Source organism: Panthera tigris, chromosome A3 (assembly GCF_018350195.1).
Source record: "Panthera tigris isolate Pti1 chromosome A3, P.tigris_Pti1_mat1.1, whole genome shotgun sequence".
Taxonomy (NCBI): domain Eukaryota; kingdom Metazoa; phylum Chordata; class Mammalia; order Carnivora; family Felidae; genus Panthera; species Panthera tigris.
Genome location: NC_056662.1, coordinates 98,584,995 through 98,607,489, shown reverse-complemented (window position 1 = coordinate 98,607,489; position 22,495 = coordinate 98,584,995). Strand labels below are relative to the sequence as shown.

Below are 22,495 nucleotides of genomic sequence, written 5' to 3'. Positions count from 1 at the left end.
GACATGTATGTCATATTTTATGCAATATAACTCAAAATAAATCATAAACATTAATGTAAAAAAAAGTGTAAAACTACAAAACTTCTAGAGGAAAATACAGGAGAAAATCTGTGTGACCCTTAAGTTTGGCAAAACATTTTTAGGTACTGTACTAAAAAGATAATCCGTAAAAGCAAAACATATAAATTGAATTTTATTCGGGTTAACACAGTCTGTGCTCTGAAAGTCACTGGCATCACTTCTTGGCCTTTTGGCTAAGATCAAGTGAAAGTCACTGGCAAGGGACTAAAGAGACAAGCTGCTGAGTGGGAAAAAATATTTTCAAGTTACATATTTGAAGAAGGACTTTGATCCAGATTAGGTAAAGAGCTCTTAAAACACAGTAATAACAAAACAAGCAACTAAATTAAAAATTGGGCAAAGAGCCAAACACATATTTCAGCAAGGAAGATAAAAGGATAGAGGAGAAGCATTAAAAAAAAGATGCTCCACATCATTAGTCACTAGCAAAATGCAGGGTGACCACTGTGAGCTATTCTATACATTTACCGGAGTGACTAAAATGAAAACCAAGCCACACCACACAAAGCCCTCCCCAATGAGAACAAGTGCTGGGAGGCTGAGGAACAGCTAGAATTCTCACACGCTGCTTGTGGGAAGGCAAATCGTTACCTTTGAAATACAACTGGGGGAATTTCTTATAAACATATACATACACATACTTACCATGCCACCTAGTAATCTCACTCCTAGTTATCTACCCCACTGAAGCAAAACCTCATGTCCACTCAAAAAGCTATACATCACTGTGTATAGTAGCTTATTAATAATCGCTTTAAAACTGGTCATAACCCACATGTCTTTCAATGGGTGAATAGATAAACCGATGGCAATAATACTACCCAGCAATAAAAATAAACTGTTGATTCACGTAACAACATGAAAGAATCCTTTTTTTAGATATTCTAATTCACAGAGATTGTACAGCTATCACCACTATCTAATTTTAGAACTACCACTATTAACTACCTATCACTATCTTATCACCCCAAAAGGAAACCCCATACCCATTAACTCTCACCACCCACTTCTGCTTCTCCACAGTGCCCGGTAACCACGAATCTACTTTCTCTTATCTATGGATTTCTCTATTCTGAACATTTCCTATCTATGACACCACATGTTATGTAGTCTTTTTGTGACTGGCTTTTTTCACTTAGTATAATGTTTTCAGGGTCATCTATACTGTAGCAGGTATCAGTACTTCATTCCTTTTTATTACTGAATAACATTCTATTGTATGGATATATTACATTTTGTTGATTGAGTCATTAGTTGAAGACATTTGCGTTATTCTCACTTTTAGCTATGATGAATAATGCCTCTAAGAACATTCATGTGCACATGTTTGTGTAAATATATGTTTTCAATTCTCTTAGATACATGCTTAGAAATGGAATTACTTTTGAGAAACTGCCAAACTGTTTTCCAAAGAAGCAGTACCAGTTTCTAATTCCACCAGCAACATGTAAGGGTTCGAATTGCTCCAGATCCTCACCAACACTTATTATATAATCTATCCTTTCGATGATAGCTATTCTAGTGGGTATGGACTGGTATCTCATTGTACCTTTGGTTTGCATTTCCCTGATGGCTAATGATATTCAGCATCTTTTCATATATCTTCTTCAGGGACCCGTCTATTCAAATCCTTTGCCCATTTTAAAGGGTTATTTCTCCTTTTATTTTTGAATTATAAGAGTGTGTTATATATTCTGAAGATAAGTACCTAGATGCATTTTAAATGCATTTTTCTAAGTGAACACTGACAGACCCAAAAGGCTGTATATTGTATTATTCCTTTTAAAATTCCATTTATAAAATGAAGAACTTTAGGGACAGAAAACAGGTCAGTGGTTGCCTAAGACTGGGATGGATGGAGGGGCTGATGACAAAGAACATCAGATGGGAAATTGGGGGGTAATGGAATGATTCTGTAGAGTCCTGTTGTGTTGGATACATGATTTTACCCACTTGTAAAAACCCACAGAACTATATACCACAAAAAGTGACTTTTATTATATACAAGTTAAAAAAAATCCACTAGACCTTTGAAGGAATGCAAAATGGAACAAAGACTGTGACAAATAGATTTGTTTACAATTGTACGATATAACCACACTAAGGGCAATGGAGAACAAAGAGGCTGACGTAAGTAACTTTGGAAAAGCGTTTTTACTACATACTGTAAAGTGAAAGAGGGAAAAACTGCAAAAACGCTCTTCTTGGGGAAAAACTGCTTCTTGTTGTGCCTGAAGTTTTGCTTACTTTTCCTACCCATGTCTTCTTTCAGCCCTTTCTCTCATCTTTTTTAAAAAAATCTAAAACTGCTTAAAAGGATAAAATCATACTCCCGTTCTTTCCCATTTCAAGTACTCGTTTAGCAGCATTAGGTTTCAAAGAGCCAGCTTCACAAACCCACTGCTGGGCTTCTCAACCCTCACATCGTGGCATGTCTAGAAAATGGCATGTGTGTTTGGCGCGGTGGTACAAATGGACAAGACTGCACTAGCTTCATCTGGCTGTCTAAGGGCTGAGTGGGTCAGCATCTTGCCATCCCCTCCAGCCGATTCCTGCACTAAGATCCCTAACACAGGGGATGGGGGGGGGAGGCGGGGGCGGGGGAAGCTCTTACTCTGAATGCCCCTGAACCAAGGTATTCAATTCATGATTTGGCCAATTGAAGATAAGGATGCGGTCTGTCTCTGAAAAGATTGAATTGGTCTGTTCTTTCTTTTCTCTCTGCTAAGCTAATTTAAACAGGGGAGAATTCCGGACTTTGGTCTCATTAGCATCAGGTAGTAATGGATGGACTGACCTGGAGTTTTTGAAATAATTTCTACCAAACTTACCTTTTCTTTCATTTTTTCCACCTTACATTTTAGCTGAGGAACTACACTGTTGGGTGGCAAGCCTTTTTCCAATTGAGTCACAAATTTGGCATATTTAGAAACTTGACTATTTAGGACTTCTGGATCCAGGCCATCAAATTTGGACTATAAAAAGTAGAAGAAAAAAAAAAGTTAAGACATATGATAAGGGCAACCTTGAAACAGTAAAATTTTTTACTTTACTCAGATTTTCCAGTAGGTAAATTGTTAATCCAAGTTAACTCTATACTTTTGGAAATGGTTTTACTTATTAAGATTGCCAATAGTGTATCAGGCCTCGCTTATTTATTCCTTTCATGTTCTTGTCTCCCACATCATCAAATGCAGTATTACAATCCCTGTAATTTATTCCCGAGAGCTAACTCTTGTAAAAAGACAACTAGCTACTAACTAGAAATTTCTCACCCAGTAGTCTTCTATTATTTGATTATGTACACTTTTAATATATATGATTTAAAGATGTACCCCAATATATACACGTATCTATAAATATATTTCTCAGTTATATAAACAGAGAGACAAATACTGTATGATCTAACATACATGTGCAATCTAAAACAAAACAAAATGAAATGAAAAGAAACATATATAGAGAACAGATTGGTGGTTGCCAGAGGTAGAGGTGGGTGTAGGTGAAATGGGTGAAGGAGTAAGAAGATATAAACTTCTAGTTGTAAAATAGATAAGTCATGGAGATTTAATGTGCAGCATGGTGACTATAGTTAACAATACTATATTACATATTTGAAAGTTGCTAAGAGATCTTAAAAGTTCTCATCATATGGAAAAAATTGCCAAAATTATATATGGCAATAGATGGTAACTACACTTACTGTAGTGATCATTTCACAATATACACCGATTATACATTTGAAATTAGTATGTTATATGTATTTATAAACCTTCCTTTTCTTTTTTTCTTTCTAGGTTCAATATTTCCTTTCTGTCCCCTAATGGGTTTTTTTTGTGTGTTTCCTCTGATGAAATCATCCCATTTTTGAAGTTTCTGTTCCAAAGTATGGTGGTAATGAGAAAACTCTCAAGCTTTTTCTTTACTCCTCAGGAACATTTTCTACCTCTGAGATAAGTGATAAAGGAGTTATACAGGAGCACTTAAAATCTTTGATATTGTAGCATATATCTGTTTGTTTTCTGTTTTCCTCACCAAAAGATAAGTTCTGTGAAGGTTTGGACTCTGTCCTTTTTATTCTCTACTGGTATACCCAGCACTTAGAACACTGTCTGGCAAACATTTTCTGTGTCACTGGTGTTTAACCCAGACATGTGACTTCTAATTATAGGTATTAGCACAAGTAGGCTGAATGAGCAAGTGTAAAAACAATATTTGTAAAGTTGATGGTATTTCTAACATGTCTATATCACATGTAAAAGAATAGATGGTCATCTATTCTCCCTTCTAGAGGGCTGACCCTTATCAAGATTTGAATTTTTGGTAGACCCTAGAAACCAAATTCTATGGTGGCTGTTGGTCCTTGGCCCCCTAATTAATTTACTGTTGAGCTCGGAACTCATTACTCTGATTCTATTCCATCACAGTGAACAAAATGGTTTCCTTTGTTGTCAAAAGAAGAACAGAAACCTAAACTAACAGAAATCTAAAGTGTGTAGATCACAAATAAAATTCTACAATCCTCAAGAACACTTTGGTGGAGTGTATCATGACAACACTGTATTCAGAAGCCACAAAGCAGTTAAGCTTCATGCAGTGAGGTCTTTTGATGCTTCCTTCATTTAGCCTTCTTAAATGGAGGACTCAGGAAGCCTACCTTACAAGAATGCATTCTGCTCTGTGGTATACAGTGACAGAAAGACCTTTGCACATTTCACTGGAAAGCTGATAATGATTCTCATAAAATTATAACATTGCATATTTTACTTAATTAAGACTACTCTGGATTGTTAAAAATCATAATTCATATTATTAGGATTTTAAATTTAATTAATAAAAAATGATTTCAGGATTGAGAGGGTTTTTTTGGTGTGTGTGTGTGTGTGTGTGTGTGTGTGTAGTGTGTGTGTGTGTTTTACCTTTAACCATTCTTGTTGGAGTTGATCCCATTCAGATAAAGAATCCCAGAGCAATTGTTTGAGCTTCAACTCAGCACTAACTTCTTCCAAAGCTTCAAACTTGGATACTTCTATCTTTAAAAATATAATAAGCAAAATGCACTATTTAGTTTTCAGATATAAAGATCTTATGTTACCCTCCTATTAGTAATTCTTGATATAGTGACACTTAGCAGAATGTGGGTGGGTCCTAAATGGGGAAAGAAAAAGAGAGATAGAAACAAATGAAAAAAAAAACAAAACAAATCACACACCCCATGTATGTTCAAATTTCCAGTTGAGTGACAAAATATAATGCTTTATATTTCCTTAAAACTTAAATATTCTGCAAAAACATAAATATTATGAGTACCATGGGCATTCTTTTTCAAGTTGGATCATATATGCCTGGCCTTTTTAGGAAAACAAATGAGTCTTCAGAGGTACTGATTTTCTTTGGGGCATGTATACCTAGATGACAGAAGACAGAGATATCTGTGAAGTAGCTGGTGGAGGGGCTGGGGAGCTTTAAGATGGAAAGAACAGCCTAGTTTCTTACTTCCTTCTGACCCTGTGGGCTGTATATGAACCCCATAAAGAGAAAGACTGCAAGAAAATCTGAAGAAGCTGTTTTCATGAGAAGTGTATTAAAACTGACTTGGCTTAGAAGTGGGCAAACCCCCAGGGGGGTTGTTTGCACAGAAACTGAGCCTTGTGATAAGCTAAGGCTTTGAATATTCCATCCAACAGCAACAGAATACACATTCTTTTCAAGTGTACATGGAACATTCCCCAGGACAGAGCATATGATAGGCCACAAAACAAGTCTTAGCAAATTTAAGATTAGAATCATACCAAGTATCTTTCTCAAACACAATAGTTTGAAACTAGAAATCAACAAGAGGAACGCTGGCAAATTTACAAGCATTTGGAAAATAAACAACATACTCCTGACCAACCAGTAGGTCAAAGGGGAAATCAAAGAGAAATTAAAAAAAAAATCTTGAAACAAATGAAAATGGAAACACAGGATGTCTAAACCTCTGGGATACTGGAAAAGCAGTTTTGAGAGGTAAGTTTATAGTGATACATGTATATATTTAAAAAAATGGAAAGATCTTAAACAACTCTACACAACAAGGAACTTGAAAAAGAAGAACAAACTAAGCCCAAAATTAGTAGAAGGAAGGAAATAAAGATCAGAGTAGAAATAAATGAAATAGAGACTAGAAAAATAGAAAAGATCAAAGAAATTAAGAATTGGTTTTTCAAAAAAGATAAACAAAATTGACAAGCATCCAACTAAACTAAGAAAAAAAGAGATTATACTCAAATAAAATCATAAGAAATACCATACCTGATACCATAGAAATACAAAGGATGATAAGAGACTACTATGAACAATTTTATGGCAGCAAACTAATTCAGTTAAAAGAAATGGACAAATTCCTAGAAACATATAATCTACCAAGACTGAATCAGAAAAAAATAGAAAATCTAAATAGACCAAAAACAAATAAGGAGATTGAACCAATAATCAAACACCTCCCAACACAGAAAAGTCCAAAAGCAGATGGCTCCAGGAGCAGATGGCTTTACTGGTGAATCCTACCAAACATTTAAAGAATTAATGCCAGTCTTTCTCAGACTTTTCTTTTTTATTTTTCAATATATGAAATTTATTGTCAAATTGGTTTCCATCCAACACCCAGTGCTCATCCCAAAAGGTGCCCTCCTCAATACCCATCACCCACCCACCTCTCCCTCCCACCCCCCATCAACCCTCAGTCTGTTCTCAGTTTTTAAGAGTCTCTTATGCTTTGGCTCTCTCCCACTCTAACCTCTTTTTTTTTTTTTCCTTCTCCTCCCCCATGGGTTTCTGTTAAGTTTCTCAGGATCCACATAAGAGTGAAAACATATGGTATCTGTCTTTCTCTGTATGGCTTATTTCACTTAGCATCACACTCTCCAGTTCCATCCACGTTGCTACAAAGGGCCAAATTTCATTCTTTCTCATTGCCACATAGTACTCCGTTGTGTATATAAACCACAATTTCTTTATCCATTCATCAGTTGATGGACATTTAGGCTCTTTCCATAATTTGGCTATTGTTGAGAGTGCTGCTATAAACATTAGGGTACAAGTGCCCCTATGCATCAGTACTCCTGTATCCCTTGGGTAAATTCCTAGCAGTGCTACTGCTGGGTCATAGGGTAGGTCTATTTTTAATTTTTTGAGGAACCTCCACACTGTTTTCCAGAGTGGCTGCACCAATTTGCATTCCCACCAACAGTGCAAGAGGGTTCCCATTTCTCCACATCCTCTCCAGCATCTATAGTCTCCTGATTTCTTCATTTTGGCCACTCTGACTGGCGTGAGGTGATATCTGAGTGTGGTTTTAATTTGTATTTCCCTGATGAGGAGCGACGTTGAGCATCTTTTCATGTGCCTGTTGGCCATCTGGATGTCTACTTTAGTTTCTCAGACTTTTCGAAGAAAACTGAAGAGGTGGGAATACTTCCAAACTCATTTTATGGATCCAACATCACCCTGACATTAGGGATCTAGCCTTGTCTTAAATAAGAATTAGAAATAATTTCTTAGGCCAGTTAGGTCTTCACTCCTATCTCCCAAATGATTGAGAGCTGCAGAAAGAAGGTGAGACCTGAATTGATCATGAAAGAAGAATTAATCAAGTATAGATACAGAGTGTAGAAAGTGGGGGACACACTTTTATTTCAGGCTCTGTCTCAAGCAATGCTATCCCTTCTGAGCCAAGAAGTGCCCACCTGTTAGTTATAACTTTTTATCAAGCAGTGTTTCCTTGGTACCTCAGTTCCTACTGTATACTATCCTATCTTGTAGATTAGTTAACTTAACCTGGGAACAATTTTGAATCCTAGTTTTCCAATGTACAAATCTCAAGTACTGCACCAGTCACATTGTCTAGTGCCACAGTCATTATTCTGCAGATTGCCTCCACCAAGCCCTGGGCTCTGGAGTGGAGAGCTCCTCAGAAACTTGCTGGCCATCAATTTGGGGCTCTGGAAAATAGGTACATTCCCATGTGAGGTCCAGTCATTCCTCCAAGACTATTGGGGAGACTAACAACACCTCTCTCACTGCTGGTGGTTCCCTGGTTTTGACCCTAGGAATCTTTTCTTTTCCATTCCCTTCTTTTTGGTCTCTTTGGCACTTATAGCTTTTAGTCATTTCTCTTCATTTTTTGAGGCATATCATTTAGCCTTTGAAACCTACCCTTTTTTTTAGGATCCTATCCCCTGGCTTAGCCAAAGTCTCTTGTTTCACTAAACTGGCACATCAAACCAGGGCAATTCAGGCAATATTCATGGAATCCACACCCAGGAATGTAAAAGAAGCTCGATTATTACTTAAGAAAGACTAGAAGGGTTTTAACTGACCACAATTAAAAATCTACATACATATATTTAAAAAAAATTTTGTTTAACGTTTATTCATGTTTTGATAGAGACAGAGCGTGAGTGGGGGAGAGGCAGAGAGAGAGGGACACACAGAATCCAAAGCAAGCTCCAGCTCTGAACTGTCTGACAGCACAGAGCCCAACATGGGGCTCTAACTCACAGACCGTGAGATCATGACCTGAGCCGAAGTCAGATGCTCAACTGACTGAGCTACCCAGGTGCCCCTACATATATTATTTTTTTATTGTTATTTTAAAAAAAATTTTTAATGTTTATTTATCTTGAGAGATAGAGACAGAACATGAACAGGGGAGGGGCAGAGAGAGACACACACACACACACACACACACACACACACACACAGAATCCGAAGCAGGCTCCAGGCTCTGAGCTGTCAGCACAGAGCCTGATGTGGGGCTCGAACCCATGAACCATGTGATCATGACCTGAGCTGAATTCTGATACCTAACTGACTGAGCCACCTGGCGCCCAGAACATACATATTTTAACCTAGAAACTGTAGTCCCTGGTCTGAGAGTTTATCTATAATTCATCATTATTTTATATTAAGAAAGATATTTTATCTCTCATGTGTACTAATCTTTAAACACTTCAAATTCAGAGAACACTTCATATTTGCACTTCAGACCATTCCAGCACAGTGCCTAGCACATAGGCATCCCAACATTGAATGTTTAGAACTACATTGCTGAGGGTGTTTGTGCATGAATGCCATTTCTATGCATATGTTTTAAAAACAGATGTGTAGAGCTGTTCTTACCTTAAAATTCTTCTGATAGGATTTATATTGAAATGCACGTTTTTGAAGATCATCTAGAACCAACTGCAGATCGTGCAACATGAGCTTTATTTTGTCTTGGTCAGCAGTAACATCTAAGATCTGTGGATCCTGTAAAATTAAGATAATTTTTGATTAGTCATTCCTACTTTTTCATATGGACCATTAAGTGAATTCATAAACACTTCCAAAAATATTTTTTCTAATTCTTTTCACTCTGATTTTTAGAAAATGTTAAAGTGGCTGTTTTTCTTGCATTTAAAAACAATATATGTACATCGTGAAAAGTATAAAAATGTATAAAGAAGTGTTATGGGGACACCATTGGTTTTCAATAGGACCTAATATATTTTCCCTCTTCTACTTCATTTCCTACACTTCAACAAGACTTCAGGTAAGGAGAGATGCACGCAATAGGGGAAAGAAGGAAGAGGACATTATCTAAGGGAAATTTTCTTTTTACAATAACAGAAATAGAAAGCCCTTTGATTTCTGAGAGGTAGGAAGAGAGAAGATAAAGAATAAGTGGTCAGACGTAAGTTTTCTGCCTGACCTGTTGGGGTTGAAAGTCTGTCCAGTGAATGGGAATGAAAAGGTTCAGATGCAAAGAAGAAGCACCTAACTAGGTTTGGGAGAATCTGAGAAATTGGAAGAATCAGAACCATTATAGCCACAGCTTGGGAGGCTAATTTCTGATTCAGTATGATACTGCACTCAAAAGGGCAACATGTTCTAGAAACAGCTAAGGGAAGTGTCTAGGCAGACGGGCCTTGTGTTGACACTCTGGTGCCTCCTAGCTTGGTATGGCACGTAGTGGATCATGAAGTTCTCAAGTGCTTGAATCTAGTGATGGGAACTGCTACAAGGACTGGTGGACCAGAAGCAGTCTGAGGTCAGGATAAGAAGGTGATAGATCACTTGAGACTGTAGACTATGGTAGAAATGATGGACTACAGCAGCAGTGGTCAACATGGTACCTAAAGAACCAAGAAAGAGCCTCAGCTAACAGCTGCCTGGGACAACCAGGCCCAGCCCAGCCAAACTGCACTGGAAGTCCTGTGGTCCAAAAGGCAGCAAGAGGACTGGATGCCCCTTCCCTCCATCCACCAGGAGGAAATTCAGACTCCCACTTCTGGAGCAAGAGGTGGGAGACGCTGAGAGCAGGGGTGAAGAAATGTCTGAGAGGCATTGTGAATTGAATTAAAATCTATCAAAAAGAGACCAAGCTAGAATGAAATGGACATTTCAAACTGAAATAAACTGAGTTATCATCAACTGTCACACTTAGGTTTTTTTCTCCAACTCCCTCCATCAGCAGGAGTAGAGGTCTTGACAGCAAGATGGTGTCATTCATGAAAATACTAAAGTTGTAGTTCTTTGCTCAAGAGTGATAATGAATTCATTCCAAACCCTCTATGAAAGAAGCACTTGCTGAGAGAACCTCTGCTGTCACTTGTGTGTGTGTGCATCATGCATGATCACACAGGAAGCACTTGCTGGCACTTGCTCTCTCTAGCAATCCACATGCATTTATATAGTTAACAGCAGACTATCAACCATTGGAAGTAGAATGTCTAAGCTTGAATCCTGGTTCCTCCCTCTGTTATTTGTGTGACCCTGGGTAAGTTACTTAACCTGTCCCTGTTTTCTTCTCTATAAAAGGTAAATGATAAAACCTTATAAGTGCTCTGAGCATTAAATGAGTAAAACATGGAAACATATATAAGAGTGTTCCAAGAGGCATTATTCATTATTGTCAAAAACTGTGAACAACCCCAATTTCCATCAACCATGGAATAATTGAATTGTGGCATAGAACGAAATACTATTTATTTTTTTTTAATTTTTTTAATGTTTATTTATTTTTGAGAGAGACACAGAGCATGAGTGGGGGAGGAGCAGAGAGAGAGGGAGACACAGAATCTGAAGCAGGCTCCGGAGCCTGACGCAGGGCTTGAACCCACAAACCGTGAGATCATGACCTGAGCCGAAGTTGGATGCTTAACCAACTGAGCCACCCAGGCGCCCCTAAAATACTATTTAGCAACAAAGGTAGATAAACTACATCCAGTCACAGCATCACAGATGAATCTTAGGACTGTAACAAAATCAAATAAAGGGCATACTGTATGATTCTATTTAATTGAAGTTCATAAACAGGCAAACTTGATTTATAGCATTAGAGTTGAGGGTAGTGGCTGCCTTTGGAAAGAAAGAAAGGGCTAGTGGTTAGAGGGCATCCTAAAGGTAGCAGTAACATTATGGTTCTTGACATGAGTAATGGATACTTGGGTGTGTTCCATTTTCTGATAATTCATGAAGTTGTAAAGTCATTACAGTTTTTTTTTTCTGGTGAAAAATACAAGACTGTTTCCATATAAAAATAAAAATTATAGCAAGTCCTTAGAATAATACCTGACACATAGTAAGCGCACAATAAATGTTAGCTACTTTTATGTTTCCATGTCAATATGTATAAGTGTATATCGTAATCTTTAATGTCTGCATTGTATTTCTTTGAGCAAATGTACCCTAACACATTTTCTTCCTCCTCTGTTGATGGACATTGAGATTTTCCCAGTTTTTCTTATTTGATTATAACTTTATATGGTTTATACTTCTGTGATAAGATTTAGTCAATGTTAATAAGCAAAATAGTAGATCGTTACAAAATTATATTTTCATGCGTGCTTCTGGTAAGAATCACCCAGAAATCTCTTAAAAATTCCCCTTGTATCTTTTGGGTAGTAAAATTGTTGCAAGTTAACCAAATATTCTTCATTATGCTTCTTCCTAAATGGGAATTTTCTAATATGTAGCAAAGCAAACTTTAAAATTGCGACAATAGCTACAAAATATGTTAAAAAGTTATAAAAGCACTCATTTCAAAATAATGAATACAAGTCAGGAAAAAGAAAATATATACACTTTACTTGCAATGTTCTGGAGTTAATTCAGTACTTAGAGGTTCAGAAACACATTCAATTTTAAATAGCTCAAAGACATTGTTACTTGGTTAGAATGAAACCACAAAAAAATAAAAGTTAAATTGGATTAAAATGAAATATAATCCTTAAATAGTTTAATTAAAATATAATAGTCAAATTTTACACAGATTATTTTTTTATTTTTACTTATTTAAAAAAAAATTTAATGCTTATTTATTTTTTGAGAGAAAGATAGTGTATGTGAGTGGAGTAAGGACAGAGAGGAAGACAGAATCCGAAGCAGGCTCCAGGTTCTGAGCTGTCAGCACAGAGCCCGATGTGGGGCTCAAATTCACGGACTGCAAGATCATGACCTGAGCTGAAGTCAGACGCTTAACCGACTGAGCCACCCAGGCACCTCTCACAGATTTTTTTTTTTTTTTAATCCTGCTTTAGTTTACCTGTGCGTGTAGCTTTACTTCATTCACTTCATTGGTTAGGTCTTCAAGATCTCTGCCCAAATGCAGAGAAAACTGCTTAATGCTTGTTTCTCTGTCACCCACAGATTTATCAATGGCATTCCGAACTGCAACAATGGATGGCTTCATAGTAGCGAAAACAGCAAAGTCTTCAGGAGGTGTGGGAACCTGATACTGTTCAATGAGCTTGTACATTTGAATCACTACATTCCCTTCATCTTCAAGGCTTTCGATCTAAATAAACAGAAACACTAGTTGCTTATTAAATATATCAGAGTCCTATATTCCCTTTCAGCTTTATCTAATAGGAGATAGCCACTGTGCACTATGAACATCACACATTCATAGCCAGCACCTGAGGCATATGCTTAACATTACGATCAAACTGGCTGAACCCTGCTGAGTGATAAATACAGTGATTGCTACAATACAAGTAATCAGGCCCAGGAGGTAGGTTGTTCAGAGCTGACCACAGTTAGTATTACTCTTATAATACTTAGTATTACTGTTTATTTTCTCTCTCTCTCTCTCTCTCTCTCTCTCTCTCTCTCTCTCTCTTTTCTTGCCAAGCATTAAACAGTAAAAAGTGCCAATATTTAGTTTTCAGAGACAGCATGTACCATCAGGGTGCTTAGTTGTAACATTTGAGCTTCCAGACATGTGTGCTGAGCAGGGATTGTCCAGAGCAGCTCCTGAGGCGTGCACAGGTCATGGTTCTGACTGCGTGTTCCCCACTATCCTTTTAATAAATACTTCAAATACCTTCAACTGACTATTAAACATCTTCGCTTTGATGTCCCACCTTCAGTGGACAGTGCCTTTCCTAATTTTGTGGGAAGGGACTCTCCGGTTTTGGGGGAAGCCTTCTCTTTTCCACTCCGCCACATGGTTATATGGGGAGCAGCCATGTTTGGACAACTTGACCCAACCTCCTGGCCACAAGCTGAACCAAGCAGCACGAAACTGGGACTTCATGAACTGGGCTGAGTCTGCCCTCTCTCTGAACATGGGAAGAATTAGACAGTAGGTGTTGGCAGAGGCCATTTGTTTCCATGTAGAAACAAAGCATGTCGTTGACATGAGAAGAGAACTGCAGAGAGGCTTTTAGAGAAATGGTTCCCAACCGTTAGCTTGAGATTCACAATCACCTTGCTCAACAGATTGTTGACCCCTTCCCCTGAGCTTCTGATTCAGAAGATCTAGGGTGGAGCCTGAGAATATACATTTCTGAGTTTCCTGCTGATACTAATGCTGCTGATCTGGGCCCACCCCTCCAGAACCAGCATTCTAGAGAGGAGCAGAGATGAGAGATGGAAAGAGAAAGGCCTTTCTGGTGTATTTATGCTTCTCTAGTTCTAAGTTCCTATCCTCTTTTAAGGCTAGGCTCTATGCATGCCTTTGGATTCCAGAAGATAACCCTGCAAACGTAGAATAAATGTTCTCATCTTTCCAAGCTAACTATGTGAGTTTTTGTTACTTACAACCCAAAGTTGAACATCTTAATAACATCTTAAACAAGTAATAAATAGAACTAGGTTTCTGTACACCAAGATCTGTTCATCTCCCTATGTTTCCTATACTTGGCATAAACATATGTCCATGTTTCTCTGAGAGCGTCTTGGTTTACACTTAATATCCTGGCAGAATGATTAATAGTGCCTCATTCACTCTCAAAATTGGCCTGGTCAGACAGTGATTATGTGGCCTACACTACTCATACTGGTTAGTGATACCTGTTCCCTGCAGAAAGATATCCAAGAGTAGTCATAGACTTCTCTTGCTGTCCCCACGTTCAGTTGCCCACTTAGTCCTTTCAATTCTACTAAGTAAATTTACTAGAATCCATTCCTTCTCTCCTATCCTTGAAAAATATAGCTTTAGCTACAATTTATCTGCTTTCTCTACCAAGCACCCTTTCTCCATCGTGTACCAATTGCCACATCCTGCTCTTGTCATGCTGCCTCAGGTCTTTGCACACAATTTCCCTTTCCTTGGAATCCTACCTGAGTAGATGTATTCTAGGACATAGCTTGAATATCCCATCTTCCACAAAGCCTTCTGTGATTCATAGCCAAGAATGACCACAACTCCTCCCAGTCCTACAACAGTATCCTGTACCTATACATATTATATAATAATTATCTGCTTTCATTATAGACTCTGAGCTCCTTGAAGGCAGGTTTACTCATTGTTGTAACCCCTGTCCTCTGTAAGTGGGTGTTCACTACACTTTCTGAGTTCCAAAAAAAACTGTTCATGTATGGAGAACGTCTCCCTAAGGGAAACTGCCTCCCCAACACAACACCCAGAAATGCACACACAACTTGGTGGGGATGGACACAGTCTGGGTTTTCTGCATGGCGCATCAAGTCTCCTGTTCAGGAACAACAGAGTGAGAGCAATTTACCCTCTGCAATGTGATCCTAACTTCCTGTCATAGTTTATATAACAGGATGGAGGTGGGAAGCTGAATGCATTTAATAGACATTGAAAATTAATATTGGGGGGGAGAGAGAGAGAGAGATTCTCTCTCTCTCTTGGTGGCTGGCTAGACTTGCAGTATGTAACTTGGGAGCTGCTGTCAGCCATGTTTGCTGCTGTGGGATGAAGAAGCAGAAGCAGCAAGTCTGTAGAGAAAGAGAAGCAGATCAGATCTGTAGAGAGATGCAGAAAGAAAGGCTGGAGAGAAAGAACTACCTGGATTTCCTACAGTCTTCTCATTACTGGTTCTGGTAAATTCCTAAGCCTACTTACCTTTTTGATGAAGGGGTAGGGTTCCATACTACTGAATCCTTAAATAGGGCCCCCTTGGCCTAAGCTAGCTCATTGAGGTTTAGTTATTTGTCCAAAGCACCTTAATGACTACAAATTGACTACAAATTGGCATCTCTAGACTCCTGAGATAATATATATGTACATCTGAGGGAAAGCCACAATACCTGCCCTTTTGTGAAGATGAGCTTCTTTAAATGAGAAACAAAATTGTTACATTTAAATTAGTGAATCACTGGGTTATACACCTGAAACTAATATAACGTTGTGCGTCAACTATACTTCAATATAAAAATAAATTCGAAAATGTCAAAAATGGTTACTTTTATGGGACCATGAAACAGCCTTTGCTGTTAAAAATATGTAACAGACTATCTAGTGGTTAATGACTTATCTTACTCAGTGCACATTTTTTATTTGTAACATATCTTCAATTTCCAGATATTTAAGAAAATAATTTACCTCTATTTCAAATGTCAATTGATATGAATGAAAGCTTATGAAAAATGACAACTGAAATTAAATGCTAGGTTGCCTGTCACAGGGAAGATCCTGTGAGGAGGAAACCAAATTTCTAGAGAGAAAGAAATAAGGGAGACAAAGGTCTAAGTGTGTGTGTGAGAGAAAGAGAGAGAAAGAGCCAGTGGGCTGATCAACAAAAGAGTAAGTGTGTGTGTGTGTGTGTGTGTGTGTGTGTGTGTGTGTGTGTGAGAGAGAGAGAGAGAGAGAGAGAGAGAGAGAGAGAGAGAGGGAGGGAGGGAGGGAGGGAGAGAGAGAGAGAGAGAGAGAGAGAGAGATGACCCTACCACCGGCACCACTTAAGTCCCATATCTACTCTTCTCTCCCAACCTCCACCTCAAATTCAAACTATGTAAGCTAGTTTGAATTGGGTTTTATTCCTAATGGTGAGGTTCTTGACTATCATGCAGATATGGGTTAAGGGTCAAGACTTCCATTATGACCAATGTATAGATTACAATTCCATGATCATTGATCACAAAGAAGAATTGCAATAAACCATGATTGAGAGCACTGACTTTGCAGTCAGAGACCCAGAGCTGGGTAGACCCAGCTCTACCATGTAACAAGCTTTGCGATCTTGGACAATATAACCATTTTTAGTGTCTGTTTCCTCATCTATGGAATGAGAATAAAAATTATCTACACTTCTTAAGTTTTTGTGAGGATTAAAAATGTAATATATATTTAAAAAATTAGTGCAATTCTTGACTAGTGGTGAGAGTTTGATCAGTGTTAGCTGCCATTATTGCTGTGATGTAGGGTATTCAATTATATTGTCTGAAAGTGTTCTAATATTTTGATAGCTGTTGTTGACCTTCAGTCCCTCAATTTTTATTTGTTTTCCTTACCTACCACAAGGTCTGGAATGTTGAGTCATATAAAAATCAACCTACCCTTTCCTGAATTTCATCAAGAAATACTAAGCTGTTAACATATTCTATGGTGGTAGTTGGAACAAATTCAAGTTTATACTCTGCATCTTGTGCCTCAGAGATAATGGCATCCACTTTTTTCTTGCTTTGACGAGGAAGCATATAATTTAGCACCTAGGAAAGAAAAAGGAAATGTAAATCATAACTATTTAAATATTGCCACTTTAATAAATATTTTAAATAAATCCTAATTAAATTAGCAGATATTGGCTCTGTCTTCTGTCATTTACACTAGGGGTCAGCAGAGGCTTTCTGTAAGGATCAGATAGTAAATATTTTAGATTTGTAGGACATACCATCTCTGTTACAATTACTCAACTCTGCCCTTGTAGTGAGAAAGCAACCATAGGTAATACAAAAGCAAACTGTCATGGTTGTATGTACAAAACAGATGGTGGACTGGATTTACCCTGTGGGGTATAGTTTGCCAATCCCTGTTCTATACCATTGTCTCACTGGAGGTATTTGAGAATATTATAGGCATACCCTGGCTCCAAAGGAAGACATCAAAATTATTTCAGGATCAGTACAAATTTCCTCACCTCTACAAGTCACCAAAATATAATCAGATCTTTAGGGACAGTTTCAGAGCAGGAAATGATGTCCTAAACTTGACCTCAACCAGCATTCCCATGGGGACACTGAGCTGTTATAGTAATATCTCTTCTGCAGGAAGTGTTGAAATGCTCCAACAAAGAAAAACAGAATGGGGAATAAGAGGCTACTCTGAGGCCTGTAAGTGCCCTTCCTTCCCTCATTTGAAAGCCTACTATGCTTGGGACAGAGAGAATATGAGACCTTTCCTAGATATTAAGGATGCTCAGTAGGTTATGTTAATTTTAAACATTTGCAATACTACAAAATAAAGATAGGCTATTTGTGGTGGAAAAATTATAAAATAATTATACAGACTACAATTAAAATGTTTCCTAGTTCATAATTACCTCCAAGCATCGCAAAGGTGATGGAATTAGTTTTTCTTTTAGCAGCTTTGTATCAATGAGCAGCAATCCTACATTTCTGGTGGGTCTTAGAGCTATTGCGTCCTTGTGCTGTCTGTGGTATTTTTCCAGTTGTTCTCCAAAAAACTTAACATCTACATGAAATTATAATATAAGGCATAAAATATATCATATCAAATTTTAAAGGGTTATTATGAATATGGTAAAAATCATTGCATTAATAAATTTACATACATATTTATAATGCTATTTTCCTAATGCAGAATTCCACGTATAACTTCAAAATGTTAATTCATAATGCTTTATATCTTATCTTATACTAAAAAACTAATAGTCAATAATGTAAATATGTTTTATGGCTCCTATTAAGAGATGGAAGATAAAAATAATTTGTAACTGCATTAGAGGGTCTAGTCTGGAATGGACTGGATTTTTGAGTCAGGTTGGTTTGAAGTTGGGCTTACTGGAAGGGTTCTTCCACATGGCACCTCCATGTAAACCATTTTGAGGACATTTACAACAAAAGTTTAAAATACAAGAGATTGAGCATAGCTGAAGTTATCTCCATTCCTCTTCCCAACACTTGTCTGCCAACCCTGTTCGTACATCATGGTTGAGGCGTTTGTTGATGTGAATCTGCCATACGCCACAGCTGCAGTTTGATAATCTTCCCATTTTCATTTTCTCCCTTCTCCAATCTATCTAGAACCACTGGAGGACTGATTACCTTTGAATACAATTGTATCATACTGTTGGTCAAAAACAGCTCCTTCTAATACATATGCAATACTAAACTACTTTGCTTGTCTTTAAAAATCCTGTATGCTCTGAGCCTGTAAAAAGTTAGCTAACTTTATATCCAAGTGCTTCTTCCACCTGAGTCAGAATGATTTCCTTACTATTCCCTGTTCTCTCTATATAACCCTTTTCCAAAAAGAAAAGGGTGTTGATTCTTGTCTTTATTCATGTCAATTACTCTCCTCAATATAAGGGGAAGTTTGACATAGCATAAAGAACATGTAGTATTAGAAAACCTAAACTCAAGTCTTTAACCCATATTTGGCTTTGTGTAAGTCACTTAATCTTTCTGAGCTTTAGCTTCCTTATAACACAAAAAGGGTCAACAATTATCTATCCTACTCATTTCAGAAGGTTTAGATGTGTGTATTTTTGAGAACTGACAAAATGAGATATCAAGTAATCTGAGAAGTCCTCTGGTAAGGAAACCTGTATGATGTTGCTTGGTCTAGTATTTTCCAAACTTATTTGAACACAGAGTCTTTTTTCATGGTATCATGTAATTATCGTTCAGAATAGTGATCCAAGCATTAGAAACAGAGTAGACTAGAACTGATTCAGGTGGAAAAGGAGAGATAACTCCTAAAATCCTAAGACGTTTAAAAAATGAAGAAACCCTATGAGTATTGTTAGACTCTATTTGGAGAGTCAACAACAGAATAATGGGTACACCAGAAGAAAAGAGGAGGTAGAGAGGTTATTTAAAGAAATAATGGCTGTGAACTTCCCAAACCTGGAGTAAGAACTAGACATACAAATCCATGAAGCTAATAGATCACCTTACTATCTCAATACAAAAAGACCATCTCCAAGACATATTATTACAAAACTTTCAAAAGTCAACGATAAAGAATCTTAAAGGCAGCCAGGCAAAAAAAGAAAGTAACCTACAAAGGAACTACTAGATTCATTAGACTATGAGCAGATTTCTCAGCAGAAACTCTACAGGCTGGGAGAGAATAGAATTATGTATTCAAGTATTTGAGAGACAAAAATTGCCAGCCAAGAATACTCTATCTAGCAAAGTTACCCTTCAGATATAAAGAAGAAATAAAGATCTAAGACAAATAAAAGTGAATGGAATTCATCACTACCAGACCTCCCTTACAAGAAATGTTGAAAGGAGCTTTTGTCTACCTGAAATGAAAAAATACACGAAACTTTGAGTAAGGTGATAAATAGAATCAGAAAACTGTAACTCTATTTTAGAATAGGGTGTTAAACAATTATAGTATAAAGGTTAGAGGAAAAAAGCATTAAAAATAACTATAGCTACTATAATTTGGCAACAAACTCACAGAACATGAAGAGATAATTGTTGCAACATAAATATAGAAGGGGAGGAGGAAAATAAAAGAACCTGTATAGGCAAATGAAGATAAATTACTACTAACAGAAAAAGGACTATTTTATCTATGAGACATTTTATACAATACCTCACAGTAGCCACAAAACAAAAATTTAAAGCAAAGACAGACACACACACACACACACACACACACACACACACACACACATGGGAGAAACAGGCCAATTCATCATGAAAACCACCAAACAAAAAAGGTAAACAGAAAATACAAAGAAAAAAAGAGAGAGAAAGAGATACAAAACAACGAAAAAACAAAAATAAAATGGCAGTAGTAAGTCCTCATATATCAATGATCACCTTAAATGTAAATGGATTGAACTCACCAATAAAAAGGCACAGAGTGGGTGGCTGGATTGAAAAATAAGACCCTACTATATGCTGCTTTCAGAAGACTCATCTCAGCTGCGAAAAACATAGACTCAAAGTGAAGAGGTGGAAGATAATACTCTAAGCAAGCAGTAACCAAAAGAAAGTGGATGTAGCCATACTGATATCAGACAAAATAGACTTGAAGCCAAAAATCGTAAGAGACAAAGACCATTATGTAACGATAAAGGGGCCAATAGATCAAGAAGATATAACAATCATAAACATATATGCTCCCAACATCCAAGCACTGAAATGTATTAAGCAAACACTATCAGCTCTTAAGAGAGAAATCAACAAGAATACAATAATAGTAGAGGACTTTAATACCCTACTATCATCAATGAATACGTCATGCAGACAGAAAACCAACAAAGAAATGGAATTGAATCACATTTTAGAACAAATGGACTTAACGGACATACATAGAACATTCCATCCAACAGCAGAATATACATTCTTCTCAAGTGCACATGCCACATTCTCCAGGATAAATTAAATCTATCTTAGTAAATTTAAGATAATCTTAGTAAATTTATCAAATCATACCAACTATGAGGATGTGGTAAAAAGTAATTCTACAGAAAATAAGCCAGAAATGAATAAACTTGTCTTTTATCAGGCCAACTTTTTTTGGTCATCATTTCTGTCTCTATACACCAATAAACAGAAACTAGACTACTATAAACCTCGATATCCCTCTCAAAAATAATTAGTAAGGACAAATGGAAAACTTACCAGGTTCTTGAAGTTTAAGAGCTTGTAAATCAAGACTTTCATTTTCCTTGAAGAATATATGGAACTTTTCAAACGTAGATGCATATAATCGGGCAGATTCAAATGCTGCTTGTATGGTTTCCTAAATGTTATAAATAAACAGACAAATAAAATTATTTTTTTTCCTGAGCAGAATTCAACTCAATGTAACTAAAATAAACACAAATGCCTTCTCTGTGTCCAACAATATGCTTTGACCTAGGGATACATAAGTGAGGTAAGATACCATCCTTGATGTCAAAGAGCAGTTAATGGATTCTCTTATGAAGTAAAAGAAAAAACACATCTTAAAATCTGACTTCTGAAAACTGTTCTTTATGATTAAAATGAAGCATACTTATAATTTTTTAAATCTGAAACAACTCCTCAACCCTTGTCTTTTTTTTAAATTTTTTTTAACGTTTATTTATTTTTGAGACAGAGAGAGACAGAGCATGAACGGGGGAGGGTCAGAGAGAGGGAGACACAGAATCCGAAACAGGCTCCAGGTTCTGAGCTGTCAGCACAGAGCCTGACGCGGGGCTTGAACTCACGGACCGTGAGATCATGACCTGAGCCGAAGTCGGCTGCTTAACCGACTGAGCCACCCAGGCGCCCCAATGTTTATTTATTTTTGAGAGAGCATGAGCGAGGGAGGGGCAGAGAGAGGGAGACACAGAATCCGAAACAGGCTCCAGGCTCTGAGCTGTCAGCACAGAGCCCAACGTGGGGCTTGAACTCATGGACCGCGAGATCATGACCTGAGCCGACGTCGGCCAATTAACTGACTGAGCCACCCAGGCACCCCTCAACCCTTGTCTTTTAAGGGTTTTACATTTTATAAATGACCTTTACATTTTGAAGAGTATCTCGTGTGTGTGTGTGTGTGTGTGTGTGTGTGTGTGTGTGTGTGTGTTATATCTTATAATGCATAATTTCAGTTATACATTCTTGGTAATAATACCACAGAAATGATATATGTTCTCAGTGCATCACAGAAGAAGGCACCTAACATCAATTTGTCCCCGAGATGTTAACATGTTAGTTAAGGTAGCGTCTGTCAGGCTTCATCACTGCAAACTTACTATTTTCTCCCTGAAATCAATAAATACCTTATATACAGACAAAACACTGTTTTGAGACAAAATACTGTTTCTCACTGAACTTTTACATACTCATTTTAGTATGAATTGGAGATTCCTTACTGTTTCTATGATAGCCATCATGATTTTTCTTTATGTTTTCTTTCTACATTTATTAGTTGACATTCTGCTCTAAGGAAAAGCTTTCCCCTCTCATTCAATTCATTTCTTCATTCACAATATGGACTAATGTGTTTCCATTTTATTCA

At 37.3% G+C, this 22,495-nt stretch overlaps 1 protein-coding gene across 1 annotated transcript in view; it reads right to left on the bottom strand.

Annotated features, from left to right (window-relative positions):
• The window catches only part of DNAH6 (dynein axonemal heavy chain 6), a 242,664-nt gene that overhangs the window by 148,977 nt on the left and 71,192 nt on the right, over positions 1-22,495 (bottom strand). Inside the window, exons 12-18 of the mRNA XM_042981846.1 lie at positions 21,127-21,247; positions 17,838-17,989; positions 16,855-17,007; positions 12,650-12,901; positions 9,244-9,372; positions 5,001-5,114; positions 2,913-3,056 (exon numbers count right to left, since the gene is read on the bottom strand). Of these exons, the coding sequence (XP_042837780.1) occupies positions 2,913-3,056; positions 5,001-5,114; positions 9,244-9,372; positions 12,650-12,901; positions 16,855-17,007; positions 17,838-17,989; positions 21,127-21,247 (1,065 nt within the window). The remainder of the gene's footprint in view (positions 1-2,912; positions 3,057-5,000; positions 5,115-9,243; positions 9,373-12,649; positions 12,902-16,854; positions 17,008-17,837; positions 17,990-21,126; positions 21,248-22,495) is intronic.